A 27,170-nucleotide genomic window follows, 5' to 3' on the forward strand; every position below is an offset into this window, starting at 1 on the left:
AACAACATGACTTCATTCTTCTTTATGTCTGAATAAAAGCTTCCATTGAGTATTTACACGTTTTGCTTGTCCACTCCTTTATTAGTTAGGGTCTTGTTGCTATGAATAGCAGCTGTAACCATGGCAACTATTATAAGGGAGAACATTTCATTGGGGGCTGGTTCAGAGGTTTAGTCCATTGTTGTGATGGAGGGAAATATGGCAGCATGAGAGCAGACGTGATGCTGAAGAAGCAGATGAGAGTTCTGTATCTGGATCCAAAGGCAGCAGGAAGAAAGAATAAGCCACTAGGCTTGCCTTGAGCATCTGAAACCTCAAAGCCCAGTGACACACCTACTCTAACAAGGGCACACCTACAATAGTGCCACTCCCTATGTGTGTGTGGGGGCCATCTTCACTCAGACCACTGGACACCTACACTGGTTCCGTAACTTACAAGGCACTTACGTTTTGCTGTTGTTGTTATGTTGTTTGCTTTTTAAGGCACTTATGTTTACTGAGAGAAGGATTCATGAAAACTAATAGGATTGAACTACATTTTAAAGGACAACAGGAAAGAAGATTTTTATGAAGGACAGAAAATGATTATTCGGACACTCCACTCCATATGTGCCTTTAACCTAACTAAAAAGGAATGAGTGGATTAGGTTACATATACATTTATATAAGTGCAAACACCGATCCACCCACATACTAAGATTTCAGTTCCTTGTCAAATGCCTATCTATGGTAGTTGCCTAAAAGTCACCTTTAGCCACTAGTTCTTGAAAATTTCTTCTTGTTGATTTGGAGAACAGCACTCTAGTTTTCCTTGCTCTTTGTGTCAATTGACAGAAAATGTCAATACTGTATATATTTGAATTATATTTCCCATAAATGCATACTCACAATGAAAGAAGGAATTTCCGAGCATTCGAGATCACGAAGAAAGGAATGTTATGAAACAAAACAAATGAAACTGTCTGGTGCAACGTTCCTCTTTTGGAGATGTGCATAGGTGTGTTACAAGAGCTAAGGAGCAAATTCAGGAAGAGACAAAAGAGAAAAGCTGAGGGGAACGTATCTGTGCGCTTCAGACATAGCTCTTCCTGATGCCATCTTCTCAAGAGGACTTGATTTTTTTTAAAATGGCCCATATTGCAGTGTTGGGGTGCAGGGAGGTAGTGAGCCACACAGCCCCTGGACAAAGTCCAGCATGCAGAGAAAATGGGAAAAGTAACATGTGGTTCTGCACCGTGTCTGGGGTGAGTTACAGCACCTCAAAACAGACAGGAAACTTCCAACACTGGAGGGGAATTAATGATTTGTGGGTCAGGGTAGAATAAATTTTGTAAATGAAAAACTAAATATGGGGGTTAAAAAGAAAAAGAAATTATGTTCACGCCTCTCTGTCTTAAAGGAAGGGGTCAAGAACAACGTGAGTGAGCAGTCAGGGCCCCTATGCGACTGCCATGCTGTCATTATTTTAGTTCACATCAGGGCATGGTCACCTGTAACTGTCACATGTGGGAGGCTGGGACAGTGGAATCACAAGTGTGCGGCCACACTGGGTTACAGAGTAAGACTTTGTCTCCAAACTCCATTAATGGTAATGAGGACAGTTTCAGGTGGCCTTTGGTATATGGGCTCCAACTTCTGCTAAATGTCAGAAGTGATGATCTGCCTCATGTTCTATGACTTCCAGAGATGACAAAAGTATGATCATTGTGTCCCAAGGGCACAAATGCCCCATTCCTCTGCCATACTCAGAAACAGATCTACTAATGTCTGGCAACCTTCCTAAGGCTGGATAACAACAGGTATGGCCCAAAATCTACCCTGCATCTGCTATGACCATTGTTGATCTGTGTGTGAGAAGAAACATGGGGAAAATTCCTCTGGTGATGCTGACAATCGAAGCATCACAAAAACCAAGTCTTACAATCTCCATTGCTCCCCCCACCATGCCTTTTGAGCTATCCTTAAGCAAGATATAGAAAGAGGCATCTTCACATCCCCTTTCCCCACATCCCATACATAGCAACTCCTATGGGTCCAAATCCTAGACATGCTTTGAAAACCACAGTTCTCTCGGGGTCTGAGGGAGATGTAAAGTAAAGCAATGTCTGTTTGGTCCCCCCAAGGTCCCAACAACAAACAAAGGCTAGATTCCACCAAATTTCACTCTATGGAAAAAAAATGAGTTCATAGGGCTTCCCTAGGGAGCCCATTGGAAGGGTTGCTTAGAGGGGTGTGGCCACTTCTTCCCCATCTTGCTCTGTCTGGAAAGCTTTATCCAACAGAGGATGGGGTAAGGCTTCCCCAGTGGACACATAGATGGCCCCACTACTCTAATCAACTGCCATGGCAATAGGCAGATGTCTACACCTGTATCAGTGCCTATCCTCTGAGTAGTTACATCCCTAAAAGGACTCTCTCTCTCTCTCTCTCTCTCTCTCTCTCTCTCTCTCTCTCTCTCTCTCTCTCTCTCTCTCTCTCTTTCTGTGTGTGTGTGTGTGTGTGTGTGTGTGTGTGTGTGTGTGTGTCTGTCGGTCTCTGTTTGTTTGTCTCTCTCTCTGACTCTCTCTCTCTGTCTACCTCTCTGTCTCTCTCTCTGTGTGTCTCTGTCTTTCTGTCTCTGTCTCTCTCTCTCTCTCTCTCTCTCTCTCTCTCTCTCTCTCTCTCTCTGCCTGTCTTTGCTATATTAGATGCCTTCAGGCTGAATTTATACTCATGGCTATTTCTTCTTTATTTCTTGTGGATGATGCACATGAGCCTTGCACGTCAGCATGGATGGTCCTAGGGAGTTGGCCTTTGGGGTGCTAGGTGTGTCTAGGACCCTCTTCCATACCAGCAGTGAAACCATGCACCTGAATGTTGCTTGTCCCTCACCGCTTTCAGATTCCTCAGTTCCCTTGCCTTGGGTTCAGTCTTTAAGCAGTGAGAAAGGGAAAAATACTGTTAAGACATTTTAACAGGATGTGGTGATGAGCACCTATTAGTGCCCCCCTCCCCCCTGCCTCCACATACACATTTAGGAGGCTGAGGTTCAAGATTAAAAGCTCAAGGCCATGCTGGACTACAGTCAAAATCCCAGTCTCAAAAAAACAAAAAGTCCTTAAGTGCAATCCTGTTGACATGAAATGTGACCTAAAAGGACATTACCCTACTGTGCTGGTGTGATTTTCATTTCATTTTTTTGGCCTTTTCTGTGCAGTTTGAATTATTTTTAAAAAGACAGTGTTGTTTTATTATAATCCAAAATTGAAAGACATTTTCAAATCTGGCTATTTTAAACATTAAAAAAAAAAAAGATCCCTTTGTGGGAGAGAGGCACAGTTTGATTTAAAGACCACATCTGAAAGGTAGAAGAGAATGACTCCCACTGGCTCTGCTTTCTCTTTTTGCACATAGCTTGCACGAGTCTTCTGAATTCCTTTTAAGTAAAGCTAAGGGGCTAAAATATAGGTGAGCAGGATCAAATATGCTCTTCCCTTTCCTGCACATTAAAGTGCTTCACAGACTTGAACAGCCAGGTCACTTTTATTGCCGCAAGTTTTTAAGATTAAACTGCATAATTACATTTATTTTATTTTATTTTTTTTTTTACATGTGTGGCTGTGTCCTCTCCATGGAGCATATGTGAAGGCCAGAGGACGGCTTCTGGGAGTCATTTCTTTCCCTGTACCAAGTAGTTTCCCAGGGATCAAATTAAAAATTAGACTTTCTTTCTTTTCTTTTTTAAAGGTCTTTTTTTTTAAGTTAGGAAAAATGTTGCCATTCATGGGCATTGTTTTCCACCTGTACTGACTGTCATAACTGCATGCCTAAAGGATTTTGTGCATCAGTTCTCAGCCCCATGTCTGCGGCAGACAGGACAATGGTAACCCGGTCAACATGATGCTATGGGGTCACGCTGTCAAGGGGAGGGGTGCCAGAGTAACAAGCTCACAGAAGGATGAGCCCTTCTTCCTGGACTGCCACTCTGCCAAGCCCTGCTCCATTCTGCCTGGGGTAAAACTGCTCAGATTTGCAATTCTTCATCTGGTAGACAGGCAGCCTACAGATTAGAACTGAAAACTCATCACAGTGTTTCTGCTTCCTGTGGCAGCCAAAAGTGCACCATTGTGTTTACAGCCTACGGAAGTCACGCCGAGCACAATCTAGGGGAGCAAGGTTACCCTTCTATGGAACAAAAAATAATAATGATGCTGTTCTTTGGTGTTCATCACTCACAGGTTTGGGGTTCATTTTAGTTTGCTCTAGACTGATGAAAATAAATGGGCGTTCTTTGAAAAGCTAAAATCACCGGAGAATGTAAGATATTATCATCACTTAGGAAAAGCAACCTTATATAGTAATAGCATCTAATGTCCGAGACAGGAAGGAGAAGAGGGAGGGGGAAGGAAGGGTGTTCAGCAGCCTCTGCCAAGGGCGGGGCGCAGCCTTCTGACGTCAGTTACCAGGGACAACTTATTTGTTTCCTTTTAGAGTTCCTAAGAACGTGAAATGCATTTATCTCTCCATGATGGTTTCCACGTGCTGTTTCCAGCTAAATGGTGATAGGGTGTGGCGGTTTGACTAGGAATGGCCCCGTAGACTCATGTGTTTGAACGCTTGGCCCATAAGGAAGTGCGTCACTGTGGAGGTGGCCTTTGTGGTCTCAGAAGCTCACGTCAGTTCTTTTCCTGCTATCTGCCAATCATGATGTAGATCTCCAAGTTCCTTCTCCAGCACTATGTCAGCCCACATGCCGCCATGCTTCCCGCCATGACAATACTGGAGTAAACCTCTGCACTGCAAGCCAGCGTCAATGAAATATTTTTCTTTATACTCTTGCCGTGATCCTGGTGTCTCATCACAGCAATAAAAGTCGAACAAAGACGTGGAGTATTCCATAAGAAAGAATCTAGAGCCATTAATTACCATCGCCCAGAAAAAGGGAGCAAGGAGTGTAGCAGGCTTCCCAGTGGCCCCCAGATCACAAAGCCTTGACTTCACAAAGTTGGCTTAAAAAAAGAAAAAAATCAGGATAGGGCTGGAGAGATGGCTCAGAGGTTAAGAGCACTGACAGCTCTTCCAGAGGTCCTGAGTTCAATTCTCAGCAACCACATGGTGGCTCATGATCATCTGTAATGTGATCGGATGCCCTCTTCTGGTGTGCACTATCATACACATTAAATAAATCTTTTTTTAAAAAATCAGGATAACCACAAAGGTGGTTATAACAGCTTCTTAAAATCTTGACTGTTTCTTCAAGTAATTGTCACATTTATTTTTTTTCTTTTTCAAACCTATTTTATTTGGTTTTTAATCATATTTCTTTTTTAACATATACATTCATATTCTTACATATAAATAAAATAAACTACATACAGCAGAAAGAACACGAAAGAATCAGGAATTGTATAAATGTTGATACAATAGTGATCTGCCTATTTGTACTTGGTAAACTTGAAGCAAACATGATTCCTATCTTGTTGAGTATAAAATTCTGAATGAAATTCAGTATCTATCATATCTCATTTCTATTAACTTAAAACATCTATCTTAACCTCTAACCAACTAAGCTTAATAGTAAGACTAAACTAGTCTTCAACCCCTCAGAGACTTGAAAAAGAATAAAATTAATTACCTGAGTGAACCAGAAGTGCAGATTAGCAGCTTCCAAAATGAAAAATGAAAGAGACCATTTACTGCCTGAACAGTCACCCAAAACTCTCTATAATGTTGAAGCATCATCTTCAGCCTCCTGGCCCAATATATCTGACAGACATATTTGTGAGGCAGGAACTATTGAGGACTTGCTTACTCTGTCTTGGCAGAGTTTGGCCCTCAACTCTGTCTGCATCCAAGCTTGCCCACTTTTAGGCAGAATTCTGTCTGTGGCAGAACTGAGAACATTTTGCTCAATGGCTGGTTTGCCATGTTTGAAGCCATCTTCATAAGGAGGTTCTTTGATGCTCATCATATTCTTTGAGGTAGGCTGGGTGTTGCCAGGAGTTAATCTGTCTTGTTGTCAAAAGATCTTTAGAATAATAAAAACATCTTTAAATGCCATATTCTGTAGGTCTCTGAGGCTTTTGAAGATGTTATCTAACATAGCTATAGAATCATATCTATCTGTTAGACCAAGGATATATATTCTGATTAAAAAAAAATAGGCTAGTAGTTGACATGATCATGATTTGATCAACTAGCAATCAGCTTGTATTACTTAATTATTCTAAATAGCCTGCAATACCACTTTCAAAGTATTGGAAGTAAACCTTGTCTTATAATTGAGTTGGATGGGTACAATACCTCATATTAGAGTAGAAATATATATAATGTGTGAAGAATAATCTTACACTTGAATTCTATAGCAATGTACCAAAATTAAATTTATACCAATGAATTAAAAAATAACCTTATTTGTGAGTAACAATTAAGGCCTTAAGTTGAGTAGATTCAATAATGTACTTTTTGTTCTGTCATCTCTGTACATATCCCCATTTCTTTCTTTTCAGCTCCTATCTCCTTACCTATGAAAGAAAGACAAAGGAAAAGAGAGATGTCCCTGACTCCAACTTAGTTTTCTCTCTGTATAAGACTAATAATAACTTATAACCAACACCTGGTAAAAATTAGCATCTATAGCCCAAGAAAGCAAACAGAAACCTACTCAACTCCCTTTAGGAGAAATGGGGTGTCATTCTCTTAAGGTTTCTTCAGGCTGATTTGGGACAAATAATATCTTTCAAAGGGCTCATATAAAACTGGGGCAAGAAATGCATGGCATATATTCACTCATAAGCAGATGTTAGCCACTTAATTCTGGATAACCACATTACAATACAGAGACTGATGTGCCAACCAAGGTCATGTAGGGTGTTGACCTAGACCTTCTGCTCAGATGTAGTAGATAGGCAGCACAGTCTCCTTGTGGGTCCCACAATATGGGGGGGGGGTAGGGACTACTTCTGATATGGACTTGGGCCTCCTAATGTTGATCACTTCCCCCCTGGCAGAGTAGCCTTGCCAGGCCACAGAGGAAGAGGATACAGGTACAGAGGACACTGATAAGCTGAGGTCAGATGTTAGTGGAAGAGGGCTGCCCTTTCTGAGGACTAGGAGAGGAGGGATGGAGAGGGGATGAGGGAAGGGGTGGGATTGGGAGGTGATGAGGGAGGGAGCTATAATTGGGATGTAAAAAATTCAAACTGCATAACAAGCAGATAACTTACATTGCTAATGCCACTACATGGGAATAGCTCTGAGACTGGCTGAGATATGAATGTCTATGCATAGACAAGGCTTCTTGTTGGTCATAGAATCCCTGTGACTTATTATCAGATACTATTCTTTGTATGGCACGAAGGAAGATTTGCAGATGTCTTACTTCTGCTCATACAGAGAGAAGAGAACCAGCCTTAATTGGTCTATGCACCCCACACACCTCATACAATTATAATTTTAGAACTATATAATGCTTGTGAGAAATTATGTTTTCAGAAGAAAAGAACCAGGCACTGACACTGGATCAGACCTGACAAGATTCATTCCTCTTGGCGGGGTGACATACTGCATCCTTCATGTTCCAGCCCCAGGCACATCAGTTGCTGTTACCCATCAGAACAGGATAGCTTCCAGGACAGCTTCGTAGAAAGCTTGTGATCCCAATTGGTCCAACATTTCAGACTGTCTCACACAGCACTACTATTAAACCTGGAATTTCTCAACATTTAGAAACTGGACCACAAATACAATCCCTGGCTTGTTTAACCATTTTCCCCAGTTTTATGTGTCACATATAATTTTTAATCCTACAAACAATTCTTGAGAATACAGCTGTCACTATAGCTATCTCACAAGTGAGGAAATGAAGTCACACAGATAAAGTCCACTCTCTCTAAGTTCAGCTTAACAGCTATGGGCAGTCATTTATTAATGCAAGAAAAAAATATTTTTATTTTGGTACCTTTCTTAAAATCCATACCTGTTTTAAATGGGTCGGTCATTTAACCTTATGTTGCCTTTAAAACATGTAATTTCAGCCATGTGTGGAAGCATACACCTTTAATCCCAGTACTAGAGAGGCCAAGGCAGGGGGATCTCTCTCAGTTCAAGCCAAGCCTAGTCTACATACTGAGTTCCAATCAAGCCAGGGCTAGACTGTTTAATTGTGAGGGCTGGCAAGATGGTTCTGTAGAAAAAAACCAATTGTTCAAGTGTCAAGTCTTGAGTGTGGATCACTAGAACCCATAAAAAGTTCAACAAAGGCATGTGCATGTGTAATCCGGAAATTACTACCTGGGGATGGGGTGGGGGTGCAGGGTAGAGGCAGGAGAATTCCCAGAAGCTTGTGGTCTAACTAACCTGGCTTACACAGTGGAGAAAAACAAGAGACATAAACTTGAAGTTGTCCTCTGACCTCCACACATGTGTTGCAGCACACATCTATCCATATATATATATACATATACACATATATACTATATATATTATATTGTGTATATGTGTATGTATGTATGTATGTATGTATGTATGTATGTATGTATAATCAGCACCTATTGCCTTAAGTTGATAGAAAACTGCTTAGCAAAGGAATCCTAATTATTAATTGATACTGCAAACATATAATGGAATATGTTTATCAAAAGTGAAAAACTGGTCCTGGGGCTTGTGGCTCAGCTGGTAGAGTGCTTGTCATTCAAACATGAGGACTCAGGTTCACTCCCTAACACCCACATGAAAAGCCAAGCACTGTGGCTTTTTGTAATCCGTGACTCCAGCCTAGTCAGTGGGCTGCAGAGTCCACTGAGAGACTGAATGACTCCTAAGGAACAACACCTGAGATTGCTCTCTGGCCTCTGTGCACATACACACACAGGTGCACACAGACACCACACAATACATATACACACTAGAATACATATGTGCACATGTGAGCATACACAAAAATGAAGGAAAAACTGCATCATGTGAAATAATTACCCCAATCTATTCTCTATGGATTTTTTTTTTTTGCTCTTGATTCTTGTTTGCAATCTGAATTTGAATTGGTTAAAGTAAAACTTACCTATAAGGCAATCCCTTCCATCTTTAACTAAGGAAATAGTAACAGGAAGGCAAACAGACCCTCTCCTGTTAATACTAGCACTTGGGAGGTAGAGGTAGGGTGATCAGAGTCCCCAAACCATCCTTGACTACACTGTAAGTTTGACATCAGCTTGAAATATGTGAGGCTCTGTCTCAAAAGTAATAATGACGATAATGACAAGCCCCTTGCCACATGACTTACATGTGCCAGGCAAGCATCTGAGTACAAGGCCCTTACACAGTCTTGTAAGGCATATGACAAACTGGTTATTTGGGCTTTGGATTGTTCACCCATATAACTGAGCAATAGTCCAATACTTTTACCTACAAAATAACAACAACAACAAAACCCAAAAAAACAAAAAACTCCAGCAAACTCATACAAAAATCCTACTCTATAGAGGAAACAGAGGATCAGAAAAATGTTTTTCAAAGCTATACAGTCTAAGTGGGGCACAGCACTGAAATGTCCCTTTAAAGGATCAGTCCTCCAAACAACAGCTAAGATCATCTCCATTTCAAAGGAGCACTGGGACTGACACACTAGAGGATAAAATTCTTCTTTGTTCTACATCTGGCATTGGGCAAAACGAACCTGGATCATGAAATTCTTCCACCCTCATCTTTCAGTGGGGACACTCAACTGCAGAGGGAGAGGAAAGGCTAGCCATAGAGTCAAGCCAACTTCCACATAAGAAGCTGTGATCATTCGTTTGAAGAGAGCCATCTAGATGCTGTTCAGTAGGCTGCTACATTAGGAAAAGACAAAATGGATGAAGAGGGAATATGGAAACCACTATCTAAATTTGTTCAACCTGGGACAGGTATATTAATATTTTAAGGATGGAAAAATAATCACATGGCCAGAGTTTCCAGATGAGAGCTTATCACCACCACCACCACCACCACCACCATCATCATCTATTTTTTAATCATCAGTACAGATTGCATTTCTTACAGCTATTTCTGACAGAAGCCACACCACTCCTTGAAGACTTGCACTTATAGCTTTTGCCTGATGGCTCTTTGCAAGAACGGCTGCCAAAACAGCTAGACCCTTACACACATGCAGTTTTATTTACAAAATGACACAGATATGGTCTTCAGCTAAGAGTTTGCTATATTTTAATACAATCTCTGAGAGGGGTGCTGTGGTCCAGGATGATCCGTAGGGCAGACTCATGTACTTCAGACAGTCCCTGAAGTAACTTGTGCTGGTTTGAATGAAAACATCCCCCGCCCCTTGGGCTCACAGGGAGTGGAACTATTAAATGGTGACTATTTGAAAGGATTAGGCCTTGTAGCCTTGTTGGAGAAGGTGTGGCCTTGTTGGAGGAAGTGTGACACCAGGGGGTGGGCTTTGGAGTTTCAAATGCTCAAGGCAGGGCCAGAGTGTCTCTCTTCCTGCTGCCTGTGGATGCAGATGGAGAACTGTCACACACCTGCTGCCTGTGGATGCAGATGTGGAAATGTCAGATACCTGCTGCCTGTGGATGCAGATGGAGAACTGTCACACACCTGCTGCCTGTGGATGCAGATGGACACTCCAATCTCAGTGACCTATTGGGGTTACAGGGTTGGAAGTCCTTGCACCACGTTGCAACGACATACACTGATGCAAACAGAGACCTATGCCTCAATAGACATTTGTAGCTCTCCAAAGTTTGATGCTTTTTTTTTTTCAAACCCTTAATAGAAGTGCAGAACCTCAGGGTACCTTGGTTTTATGTGACAGATATTCTAACCCTCCTATCTTTTCTAGGCTAAGATAGTTCTTAGTCCCTGGTCACCTAACACACAATTCAGTGCAATAAATGCACTGTGTCCTCAACAGTGAGCTGTTGAAAGCAGCCTTTAGCAAAGAAAAGATGAAGCAGAAAAATGTTTTTAGAACGAATGCTGAACATGTTCCCATAAGAGATACTTTTACTGAAAGTATATTAGTGTGTTATCCTTTGAAATGCCCTTTCTGCATGCCTAACTAGAAAACATTTCAAATGTGGTCTGTTGTCTTCCAAATGTAAAGCACAGTGAGATATATCTCATACCCATATAATTAGCTGTAAGAACAAAGGGCAGTCACCTGAAAGAAAGGAATCAACTGATAACAAAAGACTCTGTACTGCTGCCTGATAGACTGGAAATGGCAATCAGATAAAGATTCATTTTGTCAACACGTGTTTATATACTCTCTAAGATTATCTTTGTCAGCTTTGATAACATTTAAACTCAAGTACCAAAGTAAATAAAATCCCAGATAAATCTTTAGATAAATAAATTTTAATTCACAGGGCCATATTAAGATTTTTTAAAATTATAAATTCCATAAATGACCATTTTTACTAGAAAAAAAAGAGACTGTTCTCACTAAAATAAAAACTTTTTCCCCACTTTCTGCAAGAACGAGGAGATGGCTCAGTGGTTAAGAGCACTTGTTGCTGTTGCAGAGGACCTGGGTTGCGTTCCCAGCATCCACAAGATGGCTCACACCCATCTGTAATGAAGTTCCAGGGCACCTGACATCCTGTGAGCAAAGCTCTAGGCAGAAGCACATGGAACACATAGCAAACCCTATGTGACAATAGTACATAGAAGCCAAGTTCAATTCTCAGCACACGCCTGAGCAAAACCATCTGTAATTTCAGGAAATCTGATACCTTCTTCTTGGGCCCTGCAGACCCCAGGCATACAAGTAGTGCAATGACATTAATTATATGCAGGCAAAAACACCCAAACACAGAAATTTAAAATTTTTTAAATGTAAGAAATACACAGTGTCCTAGGGCCTGGGGGTGAATGCCTATAATCCCAGCATCTTGTGAAGTGGAGTCAGGGGATTGGGAATTTAAGTTCTATATTGTGGACATAGCAAATTTGAAGCCAGCTTAGTCTATCTGAAATCTTTCCCCAAAACTATTGTACTTCCATCCCCATTCCCCCATAAAACAGTTTCAAATATTTGTAAAGGCCAGGTGTGGTAGCTCATGCCTGAAATCCAAGTACTCGGATTGTTTTGGAGTAGGTTGAGATCAGCCTGGTTTACACAGCCAGGACCAAAAGCTCACCTAGAGTACATAGTGAGAGCTTGTCTAGGAAGGAAGGAAGGAAGGATGGAGGGAAGGAAGGAAGGGTGCCATTTCCAAATGGCCAAATGCACTGCTGGGAGAGACAAATGCTATGGCTTCACATTTTGGAGGACTCTGCGTGCCCCTACGGAGATGTCAGTCTGCAAAAGGAACCACACATATATACACTACAAGCTACGCCCTGTTTTCATCTTGCCCCTGAAAAACCGCATGACCTTAAGATATTGACTAAAATTCCTTATAACCAAAATTGCTCATCCATTAAAAAAATGATTAAAGAAACACTGTAAATTCAGTAACTCACAAGAGGTCTGTACCAGTTTGGTTTCTGAAACTGTGAGAAACAATATGATAAAGAGTAACTTGAGGGAGGTCGGGACTAATTTCATCTTGTACAGTACGCCCATCACTAGGGGAAGCGAGAGCAGGACCTTTGGATGGGAGCTGAAGAGGAGATCACGGAGGAACACTGCTTACTGGCTTGCTCTCTATAATCTGTTCATGCCATTAAAACCAGTGGTATTTGGTAGAACCTTATATACTCCCAGTTCAGCTGCAAGTTAGAGATGAAACCTTAGTCCCCTGTGGACCACAGTTTCTGTGTGCTCACTCGAAAGAAATGCTTCCAAGAATATTTTGCCTCAGTGATACTGGTCCTCTCCTAATCACAGGAAATTCTTTAGCCCCAACTGACCAGCATCAATTTTCCTAGTAAATCAAAGGCTTCACATCAGTGGTGCTGGTCTCTAGTCAGCACAGCTGACAAGCAGTCACAGATTCTTAATTCAAAATAGCACACAGACAGCTCTGGCATGATGCTTGAGAGATTCTAAAACTTTCCTGTTAAACTTCACAAGCCAGGTCTCCATCATCTGTATTTCTTTCAATGATCTTATCTCCTAACCTTCCAAAGAACAGTCCATTAGGTTCTGAACACATGGTGTTTTCAAACCAAAAGCTCTCAAAGCAACATGTCACAGCAATTACCCATGAATCTGGTACAATTTTCTAATATTGGTTTGCTTTCTCTTGCTGTGATAAAACACTTACAAAAAAAAAAAAAAGCAAGCCAGACTATTTCCAAGGCTCTTTCTTGGTTGCTGCTTTCCACAAACTGATGGTAAGGTCTATTGCTTATGACAATACCTACATAACTCACTGAACATGGAGAAGTTACAGTGGCGCCCACATAAAGCCTTCACCCCCTACTGACTAATATTCATGGCACTGGAAGGTATTGTGCACACTACCAAAGGAGAAAGGTAAACACCAAGCCTTTGGGATAGACAACAGGACCTGCTTCAAGACACCAGGGTATGCAATGGTGGCACAAAGCTTGTGGGAGTAACCAACCACTAACTGATTGGAATTCAGGCCCACTCCATGAGATGCAACCCATGCCTGACACTGCCCAGGTAGCCAAGAGTCTGAGACTAGAAAGGCCATAGACCTAGAAGAAAACTAAACACCATCGTCTGCTAAAGGAACATAGCAATAAAATAACTCCTCACAGCATTCTGTTATACGTCTAAATCAAGGTGCTTCCTCCTGCAGTAGATAGGAACAAACACAGAGACCCACACCTGGGATGAAAGAATGAAAGACTTGGACACACGCAGTCCTAAATGAGATGTCTCCGCCAAATCCCTTCCTGCAGTGCTCAGCAAACTCTGAGAAAGAGGAGGCAGAAGGATTTTAACAGCCAGTAGGGATGGAAGACACACCAAGGAAACAAGGCCTTGTAGACACAACAGGACTGACACACATATGAAATCACAGAGACTGCAGCGGCACGCACAGGGCCTGTGAAGGTCTAAGCCAGATGGGTCCCAAGGCTGAGAGGGGAGCAGACACCAGCCCCCATCCCTAACCCAGAAGCTATCTCCAACTGATAGCTGCCCACAAAGGAAAAACTAATTTTCTCCACTGGAGCTTTCACTAAGTATTCAAAGCCCACTGAAGGGCAGGCATGATGCCCAGCAATAAGTGGCCAACACAGAATGATCTCAGTAGTATTTTTGGAGTCTCATAATAGATTGCAAGACAAACAAAATAAAACAAAGACAAACCCTCTTGGGCTTTGTGTGGCTCTTTTTGTTTGTTTGTCTTGCTCTATTATGGTTTGTTCATTTTTACTTTATCTTTTGTTGTTAATAATAATTATTATTGTTATATTATTATTAAAGCTTGTTTGTATTCTAATGAAGGAGAAAGAAAGGGGATGAATTTTGGTGGATGAGGAAGTAGAGAGAATCTGGGAGGAGTTAAAAGAGGAGAAGCCATAAATCAGAGTATATTATATGAAAGAAAATCTATTTTCAATTTTAAAAAGAAAAAAAATCCACATATGTAAACATAGAAATATAAGATATTTAAAATATTGATGGTTAAAAAAAAAGAATAACAAGGAACCTAACATCATGTTTCCAGTAAAAGAAAACTAAAAAAAAAAAAAAAAAAAAGACATATTCAAGTGCTTTCCAAGCTAAAAAAAAGAAAAGAAAAGAAAAAAGAAAAAAAGATCAATGCCAATTAGTAACAAAATCCAAAAACAAAATAAAACACTTGGGAGACTCCAAGATGATGGTGTCCAGCATGCATGGTATCTAAGTATCAGGAGACCAGAGACTGAGGAGTAAGCAAATGACCTGGCTGCCGACTACAAAACACCAACATCTGATTCCCAGATGAGAGGAAGCATCTGGGGAGCTAAGGACTCACAGTTTCAGGCCCCAGTGGATGGCTCCTAGGTCCAAGGGACATACACAGTCCTAGGCTTCCAACACCTGGAGCCTTCTACCAATCCAAACATGACTCCTGAGTTCCAGAATTGCACAGCTCCAGCATCCAGACCCCAGGCTCCTCCCACCTCCTCAAGGACAAATCCCTGATACCAGGGACATGGTCTCAACCTCTGGTCCACAGTTCTACCCATCCCCCTGTGGATACTGGCCAGACTATAGGAGCATAAAGAGTCCTGTTCCAAGATAAAGATGCCCAGTGGGGTCTGAATACCAGAAGCACATCAACTGTTGAGGGAGCAAGTGGCCCCTATGCCAGACACTCACAGTGCCATCCTCAGACCTCCCAGCTACCCACACAATCCAGAGGACAACTCTGGATTCCAGTCTAAGGTTCATACCTCTACAGGATATAAAGAAAACCTCAACCAATATAAGGAAATTGAAATCCAGGTGTGATGGTGCATGCCTTTAGTCCTAGCACTTGGGAGGCAGAGGCAGGTGGTTCTCCATGAGTTTGAGGCCAGCCTGGACTACAGCATGAGTTCCAGGACAGCCAAGGATACATAGAAAAATCCTGTTTTGAAAAAAAGAAAAGAAAAGAAAAGAAAGAAAATTGAATTAACCCATTGTGCTTTATCAGACCATCATGAGTTAAAGCTGGACTTCAACAAAAACAGAAATAACAAAAAGCCTACACAACTCCCTATTCAATGACCACTGGGTCAGGGAAAAAGTAAAGAAAGAATTTAAAGACTTCCTAAAATTCAATGAATTCAATGAAAATGAAGGCACAACATACCCAAACTTATGGGACGCCATGAAGGCAGGGCTAAGAGGAAAGTTCATAATACTAAGAACCTTCTTAAAGAAATTAGAGAGAGTTCATACTAACAACTTAGCAGTTCATCTGAAAGCTCTAGGAAAAAAAAACCCAAACATATCCAAGAGGAGAAGATGGCTGGAAATAATTAAACTCAGGGCTGAAATCATTAAATTAGAAACAAAGATAACAATTCAAAGATTCACCCAAGAGCGTGTGTTCTTTGAGAAAAATAACAAGATAGACAAACCCTTAGCCAAACTAACTAAAAGGCAGAGGAAGAGTACTCTAATCAACAAAATCACAAATGAAAAGTGGGATATAACAACAGACACTGAGGAAATCCAAAGAATCATTAGGTCTTACTTAACAAACCTGTTCCCAACAAAATTGGAACATCTAAATGAAATGGACACCTTTCTTGATAGATTCCACTTACCAAAGTTAACTCAAGATCAGGTAAACAAGTTAAATATTCTGATAACCCATAAGGAAATAAAGTCAAAAGTCTCTCAACCATGAAAAGCACAGGACCAGATAGTCTCAGAGAATAATTTTACCAGACTTTCAAAAAAGAGCTAAAAACCAATACTCCTCAAACTATTCCACAAAACAGAAACAAAAGGAACATTGTCAAGCTCATTCGATGAGGCCACAGTCACCCTGATACCTAAACCACACAAAGTCAAAGGGAGAGAATTTCAGACCAAATTCCCTTATGAATATTGATGTAAATAATACTCAAAAAATCTTGCAAACCAAATCCATGAATGCATCAAAAATATCAAGAAGGATTAATCCCAGGCTTGCAGAGATGGTTCAGTGTACGAAAATCTATCAATGTAATCCATCATATAAACAAACTGAAATAAAAAGGCCACATGTTCATCTCATTAGATGCAGAAAAAGCATTCAACAAAATCCAACATCCCTTCATGTTAAAAGTCTTGAAAAGATCAGGGAGACAGGCATGTATCTAAACACAATAAAGACAATATACAGCAAGCCTATAGCCAACATAAAATTAAGAAGAGAGAATCTTAAAGCAATCTCACTGAAATCAGGGACAAGACAAGGCTTCCCACTCTTTCTGTATCTCTCCAATATAATACTTGAAGTCCTAGCTAGGTAGAGCAATAAGACAACTAAAGGAGATCAAGGGATACAAATTGGATTGGAAGAAGTCAAAGTATTGCTATTCACAGATGATATGAGAGTATACACAAGTGACCCCAAAATTTCTACCAGAGAACTCCTGTAGCTGATAAACACCTGCAGCAAAGTAGCTGGATACAATATTAACTCAAAAAAAATACATAGCCCTCCTGTATATATATATGACAAACAGGTAGATAAAGAAATTAGGGAAACTACACCCTACACAATAGCCACAAATAATAAAATGTATCTTGGTACAACTGTAACCAAGCACATCAAAGACCTACATGACAATAACTTCAAGTCTCTGAAGAAAGAAATTTAAGAAGATATGAGAAGATGGAAAGATGTCCCATGTGCATGGATTGGTAGCATTAATAACTAAATGTGGCCATATTACCAGAAGCAATCTACAGATTCAATGCAATTCTCATCAAAATACCAACACAATTCTTTACAGAACATGAAATAACAATTCTAAACTTCATATGGAACAACAACAACAAAACCCCACAAAATAGCTAAAACAATTCTTTACAATAAGTGAACTTTTGGAGGGATCACTATCCTTGACTTCAAGCTATACTACAGAGCAATAGTAATAAAAACTGCATTGAATTGGCATAGGAATAGACTGGTTGATCAATAGAATCAAATCAAAGACTCAGAAAGAAAAGTTATATAGACATTTGATTTTTGACAAAGGAGCTAAAACCATACAATGGGGGGGGGGGCAGGGAAGACAGCATCTTCAACAAATGGTGCTGTTCTAACTGGATGTCTACATACAGAAAAATGCAAATAGATCCATATCTATCACCCTGCATAAAACTCAAGTCCAAGTATATCAAGACTTCAACATACACCCAGCAACACTAAATCTATCAGAACAGAAAGTGGGGAAGAATCTTGAACTCACTGGCACTGGAGACAATTTCCTGAACAGAGCACCAAGAGCTCAGGCTCTAAGATCAATGACTAATAAATGGGACCTCATGAAACTGAAAAGCTTCTGTAAGGCAAAAGACACTGTCAATAGAACAAAGTGGCAATCTACAGATTGAGATAAAATCTTCACCAAACTTACATATGACAAAGGCCTAGTATCTAATATATATAAAGAACCGAAGAAATTAAACACCAACAAACAAAATAATCCAATTAAAAAATGAGATACAGAGCTGAACAGAGAATTCTCAACATAGGAATTTTGAATGGCCAAGAAACACTTAAATGATTGATGTCTTCGTCATCAGGGGAACACAAATCAAAACCACTCTGAGATTCCTCAGATAAAAGGCTTTGATAAAAGAAAAAACTCAAGTAACAGCACATGCTGGTGAGGATGTGGAGAAAGAGGAACACACCTCCATTGCTGGTGGGAGTGCAAACCTGTAGAACCACTTAGGAAATCAATTTGGTGCTTTCTTAGAAAATTGGCAAGAGTGATACCTCAAGACCCAGCTATACCACTCCTGGCCATACACCCTAAAGATGCTCCACCATACAATATGGATATTTATTCAACTATGTTCATAGCAGTTTTATTCACAGTAGCCAGAAACTGGAAGCAACCCAGATGTCCCTCAACAGAAGAATGGATAAAGAAACTGTGTACATTTGCAGAATGGAATACTGCTCAGCTATTAAAAACAAGGAAATCATGAAATTTGCAGGCAAAAGAATGGAACTAGAAAATATCACCCTGAGTGAGATAGCCCAGCCCCCAAAGACACACATGGTATGCTCTCACTTATAAGTGAATTTTAGCCACTTAGTACAGGATAAACATACAGGCCTAGTGAAGGAGAGATAAACTTGTTTTTTAGGATGCCAAGTGTGGGATCGGAATAGTCTTGTGAGAGAACAGGTGAGGTTAATCCACTAGAAGGCCAACCACCTCTTGCGGGAGCTTGAGTGTTGTCAGCTGAAAAGATCCCGTGAACAGACTCTGGGAGGAGATATATAAATGAGCCCAGAGCTGGAGGCGGGGGCTTTGGAGACTTGGGATAGTTTTTGGCTGTTCATCGCTGCACTTTGAGACGCTCCTAGAGAGAACCACTCGAGGGAAGGCTTGGGGCTCCAGCTCCTGCTGAGGTTTCAGGTTCCAGCAGACGAAATCTCGCTGATTACTCCAGGAGAATCACTCCTTGGAACTGATATCCTTAGGGTTTTGTTCCTCAATCCTCTTTTCCTACTCGTTTGGCTAGTCGGGTTATAAGTGACATACGCTCAGTTAATAAGTTGTAATAAAATATATTGATTAAGAAAATTGAGCCTACAGCCTAGGGAGAGCAGTATGTGTGTGGTGGGGAAGGGGAGAGATAGAGAGCCTGCAGAGAGAAGATTAAACTATGGGCAGGGCATCTCTGTGACAAGCTGGAGACCTGTGACAGGGTAGGCTTTTGGGAGGATGTGGAGGTGACTCTAGCTGAGATTCCTAGTAGCGGGGGTTATGGAGACTGAAGTGGACACTCTCTAACTAGATAGGGCTCTTAGTGGAAAGAGGGGAACACCAATCCACCCACAAAACACCTCAACCCAAAATCTACCCTGCCTACAAGATGTACAGGGATAAAAATAAAGCAAAGATTGAGGGAATACCCAGCCAATGCCTTGCCCAACCTCAAACCTACACCGTGAGAGAAAGCCAACCCTTGACACTATTAACAATACAGTGCTATGCGGGCAGATGGGAGCCTAGCATAGGTGACCTTTGAGAGGCTCCACCCAGCAGCGGACCAAAACATATGCTGAGACTCACAGTCAAACTTTGTACGAAGCATAGGGAGTCTTGTGGAAAACTGGGGAGGGGGGGTGGGTGGATAGAAGGACCTGGAGGGGACAGAAGCTCCACAAGAAGACCAACAGAGCCAACTAACAAGGGCCCAAAGGGGCTTGCAGAGACTGAAGCACCAACCAAGGGCCATGTCAATGGTCAGCTCAGGCTTCATATGGGTCCTCCAGTAAGGGGGGAGGGGACGCGGGGCAGGCTGTCTCTGATATGGACTCTATTACCTGCTTTTTGGTCACTTTCTTCTGGCAGGGCTGCCTCACCAGGCCACAGGGGAAGAGGATGTGCTCAGTCCTGATACAATTTGATGTTCTGGGGTGGTTTGGTGGGAGCCCTCCCCTTTTTCTGAGGAGTAGGGGAAGGGGGATGGGGTGGAAGAGAGCAGGGAGGGGGCTACAATCAGCATGCAAAGTGAATTTAAAAGAACTTCAAAATATAAGTCTCGCTTGGTACAACGCAAGCACAGTCAAGTTATGAACACTCTATCAGAGTGGTGGTGACTTACCAGTCACTTCTATTTTTACTGTAAAGGTTAAATGATAAAACTAATCAGGGACTGGAGGCATGAGTCAGTAGTTAAGAGAACACACTTCTTCCAAAGGCCCTGAGTTCTGTTCTCAGTACCCATATCAGATGGCTCACAATCACCTGTCACTCCAGCTCCAGGTGAGCCAATCCCTCCTCTGGTCTTCATGGGAACTTGCATTCATATCCACATTAACACACACACACACACACACACACACACACACACACACACACACACACACACATACACAGAGCTAAAAATAAAACAAATCTTTAAAAAATTATTAGAACTATAAGCACAAAGTTTTCATGGAAATGTAATATAAGAATGTTATATTATGTTATATATAACATAATAAATGAATGTTATAATATTCAACAAAAACTCAAAATCAGAGAACGTAGAATTAAAGGACACATTTTTGCTTCTTTTGGTTTTTCTTCTCTTTTTGCAATCAAACTTCTTATCACATTAACATAACCATTTATAATTATGGTATGTTCTTTGTAAGTTTCATGATAACTACAAATGAAAAATCTATGGGAAGCCAAGCTTAGCGGCATGAGCCTTTAATCACAGCACTTGGGAGGCAGAGGCGGCTGATGTCTGTGAGTTCTAGGCCAGCCTGGTCTACAGAGCAAGTTCTAGGACAGCCGCATTTACGCAGAGAAGCCTTGTCTTGAAAAAACAAAAGAAAAAAGAAAAGTGGGCTGGCGGTGCTTGTCAATGATTGGATGCAGGAGGCTCAAAGTTTAATGTTGTACATGGAAGACAAGGAAGGAAGGAAGGGAGGGAGGGAGGGAGGGAGGAAAGAAAGAAAAAGGGAAGGGAATCTTCCACTCAAAGTTAGTGGAAGGAAATAGTAAATAGTAGAAATAAATGAAAAGAGAACAGGAAAACAGTATAAAATATCAATAAAACAAAGGGCTGTGACGCCGGGCGTGGTGGCGCACGCCTTTAATCCTAGCACTCGGGAGGCAGAGGCAGGCGGATCGCTGTGAGTTCGAGGCCAGCCTGGACTACAAAGCGAGTCTAGGACAGCCAAGGCTACACAGAGAAACCCTGTCTCGAAAAAACCAAAAAAAAAAAAAAACCAAAAAAAAAAAAAAAACAAAGGGCTGTGTTTTGAAATAACAAACAGAAATGATAAATCTTCAGGTGCAGAGAAGAATGAAATAAAACCAGAGACAAAAATACTGCTTCCTTGTAACCACTCGTGGAAGCAGATGCAGAGACCCACAGCCAAACAATAGGCAGAGCTGGAGGAGTCCTGTGGAAGAGTGGGAGGATTGAGGGATTTGGACGGGTCAAGGACACCCCAAGAAGACCTACAGAATAAACTAACCTGGGCCTATAGGGGTTCGCAGAGACTGAACCACCAATTGAAAAGTACGCATGGGCAGAACCTAGACCCTCCCCCCCCCCCACATGTAGTAGATGTGCAGTTTGGTCACCATGTGGGTCCCCTAGCAATGGGATTAGAGGCCATTTCTGATTCTGTTGTTTGGGTTAGACCTCCTTTTCCTTAGCTGGGCTGCCTTGTTTGGCCTCAATGGGAGATGATAAAATTAGTCTTCCTGCAGCTTGAGGTACTAGGGTGGGTTAGTAGCCCTTGGGGACCTCTCCTTCTCTGTAAAGAAGGAGAAAGGGCTGTGAACGGAGGGGGGCATAAGGGTGGAACTGGGAGACTAGGAAAGGGGGCTAAGAGCAGGCTGCAAATTGATTAAATAAATAAATACATAAATGAGAAAAGGAAGGAAGGAAGAGGTCTTGGTGCCAGGGCAAACCTCAGACTCACTCACCCAGGACTTGACCCAGGCCAGGAGGGTTTTTTTTTTTAATTAATTAATTTATTCTTATTACATCTCAATGGTCATCCCATCCCTTGTATCCTCCCATTCCTCCCTCCCTCCCTCCCATTTAGGAGGTTTTGTTTTGTTTTTAACAAACATTTGTGATAGACTACCTGAATTTACATCTAGTCTAACCCTTTATTTGCTCACTACTTTCAAAATGTAAGTCTTTTTTTTTTTTAATTGTAAGATTTGTTTGTAAAAGAAAGCTTTCTCTGAGTCTTTATAGGAAGATTTCTCCGAGTGATTTGCCAAGAGACCCCCAGGGAAATGGCCATGTAGGCAGGCATCCCCAAAGAGGCCTTTATAAAGAGAAGCCACCAGCATCCTTTTGTGAGGAAATGTGCAAACACACATACAATGGGGCTTTCTGTCTAGATAAACTTGCTCCTGGGATGAATGGAGAATCTGCTTTGCTGAGACTTGGCCTGTATGTTTGTGTATGTGTGTTGGGGGGGGGGGCATGTTGCAAAGGTTTGTTTCATATTACAGACATGTAGAGTGCTAATGCTTTTAAGTTTTTCAGTTGACGATCTTAAATGCCAATGAAAACTTTCACTAAAATTCTTCTTTTTGATCTTTAAATTTTAGGGTTTGTACTCAGTGCAGTGCACCAGGCAAATGCTCAAAATACTCATGCATCTCTCATGAGTAACTAAATTGTTAATAGAAATATATCTCCCAAGGATTAAAAGGCCAATAAATTTCTGATCTTAATAATACTAGGCTAAATTTTATTATACAATTACAGCCTGTTAGAATTTCTACATACAATTATAGAAAATATAGATGTTTAAATATTATAAGCCAAAGGGCAGGGTACAAGTACTTGGTTTAATTAAATTATCTATTTTTTTTAGAAATGCTTATACCTTTTAACTCTAAAATTAAGAACTTGTGTCGACATTTGTGTTGAAGAAGAGTTGATGTAGCCCAGGCTAGCTGTAGATAACTGACTTGGTACTCTAGCCTCTACCTTCCAAGTGTCTCATTTGCATATTCTTTATTTACCTTTCCAGCCATCTTCCTCCACTTCTCCTTTCAGCTTCGTTGCTTCCTCCTTCCTACTTGAAGGTCACTCAGCCAGACCAACTATAGGCAACTGACAGTGACTTCACCTTAAACTCAGTGAAAAACCTTTACTCACTGAGGTTTGCTCACTGAGTTGAGTCAGTGCCTCAAAGAGTTTTCTAAAACAAGCATGATAATATTAAAAAAAAATCAAATATAATAAACTTGAACCAGTGATAAACATGGACTCAGGAAAGACATAGTCACGGTTGTCTGAAGCTTATACATCCTTTAACCCTTTTTCCAACTCATTAACATATAAGGAAAAGGCGGACTGTAAAGTGTGGAATGCCCACAAAGCCACAAACTAAGCAAACATTCAAAGCTTTTATTCTAACATTTAAAAATTGACTCTAAATAGACTAGAATACTATACAATGTGGTATGGGGAGTTTTAGGGGTCAGCCCAGAGCTTCTTCCTGCTCTACAGTTGACCAACATCCCCAGCCTCTGACAAATTAGGTCATTAATGTGAATACCGAGGCGCGTTCACAGCAGTCTTTCAAAAGCCGTCGACATATTGCCTGGATATTTTAGGAAAGATGGTGTAGGCAGAGTGTAGGACCAGTGTTCTTGACCCTCATCCAGCCCGGCAGTTGAGATACTGGTGGAAAACAGGGCCGTTCTCAACAACTGGCTTCCCAAAGCCGCCACAAACTCAAGTCAGCGCCTAAGAGAACTCAGAAGAAATGTTCCATCCACTGTGTCTTGCAGGCTTGGACGGAAAGGCCTGTGCAGGATAACAGCTGTCAACCACCTCTGTTCCCACAATTCACTCAGCAGGCGAGGGACTCTAAATTACATACTGTTTGGATCAGTGACTTTTTTTGAGCAAGATAGAACTCATGAAGCGTGTAGGTCCAATTTCTTCTTGATTTTTTTTTTCCCTCCCCTTTCCCAGCCACCACCTCCCCTTCCACGCAACCCAGTCAAGGCCAGTGACTGATGGGCCTCAAGCCAAACTCCAAGTTAAATCAATTAGAACCTAAATCTCAGCTACCAGAGCCAGCCAACCAGCCGCTCCTGAACAAATCTGCCTTAGTCTCCTGAGCCGTAGAATCTGCTGAATCCGGCATTCACATTTTATCTGCTGCTGGTTCCTGACTCCTAAAGAATTCGAGCGGAGAGCCCTTCCAACCGTTTCATCATGCTGCTCCTCCGAACGGGAGCCCAGAGATGAAGACGCAGCATCTATGCTGAGCTTTTTTTTTTTTTTTTTTTTTTTTTCCTCACCCAAAAGAACTAACAGAACCCGGACCTCTGAGGAACTCTCCAGATAAAAACTGTTTCATCTTCCAGTTCTGTGCTCACACTCGCTTCCGGCACTACCCACTAGGTGGCAGAACTCAACCACCGAAGAAAGGATTTTTCTGATGTCTGAAAAGAGAAAAATTTCAAAGAAACTTCTGCCTTTCACAGGGAACATTTTAAAAGTTAAAAAGAATAGCTACGAACGCGGTGGCCCACATGCTTCACAGAGGTCTAGATTCACTGTAAATGTAAGTATTCAAAAAGAAAGTGACCTTTTATGCCTTCGTATACTGTCATAGAACTCTACAGTTCAAAGTTAACATCTGATTGAAAGTTTTTCACTCCCTTGGTTTTTTTTTTTTTAACTTCATTTTTAGCTGAATGCCAACTAGAAACTAGAGTTCTCTGTGAGATTATGGGTGTTGTGCTAAACTGAAAATCAACCTAACGTGACAAAGATGGAAAAACATTTTAAATAGCCGTTAGGTGCTAGTTATAATTAGTGCATAGGTAAAGTATTGGAGCATACACTAAACATACTAAGTAGGCTATATTTATATGTTTTGCCTATATATACATCATACGTACATACATACATACATACGTACAATTTAACCATTAAAGAAGAGGCCAGAAAACTCTGGGAGGAAGACATGGGAAGAGTTGGAGGAAGGAAAGGAAATGGAAGGAAATAATGTAATTGTATCTTAGTAAAATTAAAACAATAATAAAGTTTCTATGATTTCCTTGAGCTCTTAGCCAGATAAGTATAGTTGATGGAGTATAGTACGTGGGCTTTCTTTTTTCTTCTCTTAAACAGGTATCACACCAAGTCTTTATAATATAAAGATTATTGCCCCAAACTAGCCTTTTTATGTCTGCTACACATTAAATGTCACTACTGACTATTTGTTAGAGTGCACCAAATGCCCATACCCAGCAGGGAGCTGAGGCCTTTTCTCCTCTCTGGGTCGTCCAGCAAAGCGTCAGCAACAGAAGGCATCAAATCCGTCTAAGGCTGGCTGGCTGTCAGATGATAACCAGCCTTTATCTACACCTGATACATAAACCATTCCTCCCCCCGCCCCCCCATTAATTGATAGCTAGGTACATGGCATATGGTGTACATTTCTCCACAAAATTCTTTAAAAAAAAAAGTCACATCCTAGATAAATTCATCGACAGCACAGAAAGACTACCAACAGGTTGTTTTTCCGTCCACTCCTTCCTGGCATCCAACAGCCCAGAATGTCTCCCTAGGTCCTCCTACCTTTGCCACTTGCAAGGGCTGCTTCTGCTCCTTGCCTCCTTGGAGTCTGAACCCCCAGGGCGCCCCTCCAGACATGGAAATGCAAATAAAATCTCCCGTGCCCATTTTCTCCTTTCAGTTGGGCAGCATCAAGAGCCTGGAAAAAGACAGGCAGGCGAGACTCGGGGTGCAGTGAAGGGTGCGCCTTAAGCAGGGTTGGTGCAGAAGGTGCAGGACACAGAGCTGCCCCGCTGCCGGCTGCGAGGAAAGTGCGCGGAGGCGAGCCTCCCCACCGCCGCCCTCCCAGCACCTGTACCGCCCTCTCTTGCGTCACACCCTTTGCTCAGCCCACTTTCAGCAAACAGGACAGAGCCTCACACTAAGAGAGAGAGAGAAAAAAAGTCCCTCCTTGGGACCAAGCGAGTTGAGTGTACAAGCAGGAGGAAGAACAACATCGCTCTTGCTTTAACAGATTTAGTGCAAGCACTTGAACGGGAAATTTAATAATTCTATAAATAGTAGCCAGCTTATGGGGGTTTTAACCTCCACGAGTAACGGCTAAAACATAAGCTCTCAGAACCCAATTACTAGACAGTTTGGCTCTATCAAAGAAATACTGTATTTACCACTTGATGAATGAAAAGGAAGCGCATAGCAAGTTTCATTACTTTTCTACCTGCTGCCTGAGGAGAGCAACCCTTTAAAGGGGCTAAATTAAACACAAGCATTTAAAAAAATAATCTTTTCTGAGACTGTACTTTCCTGAACTAACAAGTGTTTAGAGGAGGAAGGCGGGAAGAAAAAAAAGGATAGGGCATTACACCGGAAACTATCTTCTAATAACTTTTTCTGCTGCAAGGTTTGAGATAGTTTACAGTTTTGCTGATATTGTTTGAGAATTTCATACATGCATATAATGTGTGTAGATCAAATCCATGTCCTATTCTCTTCCTCCCAACTCGTTCCTTACACCACTGCTATTCAGTCCCAATTTCATGTGCTCATTTTTTAAACTGATGGAGTCTCCTAGCGCTACCAGTATGTGTGTGGGTGAAGGATTGTCGACTGAGGGGTATAGGTAGCCTTCGTGCCAATTCTGACAAAAACTGACCCTCTCTGTTCCAGTAGCCGTCAACTGCCAAAAAGCTCCAAACTGCATTCAGAGATAACCAACAACGATAGCTGCCCATTTGCGAGGTCACCGTCAACGAGTGCTACAATATTTCTGTCAGAGGATTCATCCTCACCTGCTGACCCACTAAGGCCTGCTGGGAATATTTATGCCTTCCCGTGGAAGGCATGTTATCAAAAGGCCATCTGAGCAGGTGCAGAGTGAGCTCTGCAGTTCAAGCGGCAGAGAGAGTGAGCCCTGAGAGAGAATGCCCTTAGGCCCTCCCTGAGGCATTTCACTCTGTCTACACGACCTCCCAGGGTACAAGTGGTATGTGGGGGAACTGCTGCTCCTGGGGGGGGGGCTTGCATTTTACCGCAAGGGTCACGGAACCCCGGGGGACATGCTCGCCAGCAACAAATGCTTCCTCATAGAGCTCGGAGC

General features: G+C 41.6%; 1 protein-coding gene across 2 annotated transcripts in view; it reads right to left on the minus strand.

The window, feature by feature from the left end:
• SYNPO2 (synaptopodin 2) overlaps positions 1–25,896 on the minus strand; it is a 148,813-nt gene extending 122,917 nt beyond the window's left edge. Inside the window, exon 1 of one of the 2 annotated variants that reach the window (XM_084757808.1) lies at positions 25,637–25,889. In XM_084757808.1, the coding sequence (XP_084613934.1) occupies positions 25,637–25,741 (105 nt within the window). In that variant the 5' untranslated portion in view covers positions 25,742–25,889. Of the gene's footprint in view, positions 1–25,636 lie in introns of both variants that reach the window. The other variant, XM_084757809.1, reaches the window with a different exon arrangement.
• Positions 25,897–27,170: the final 1,274 nt, after the last annotated feature.

This window comes from Acomys minous (assembly GCF_964271855.1).
Source record: "Acomys minous genome assembly, chromosome: 14".
NCBI lineage: Eukaryota > Metazoa > Chordata > Mammalia > Rodentia > Muridae > Acomys > Acomys minous.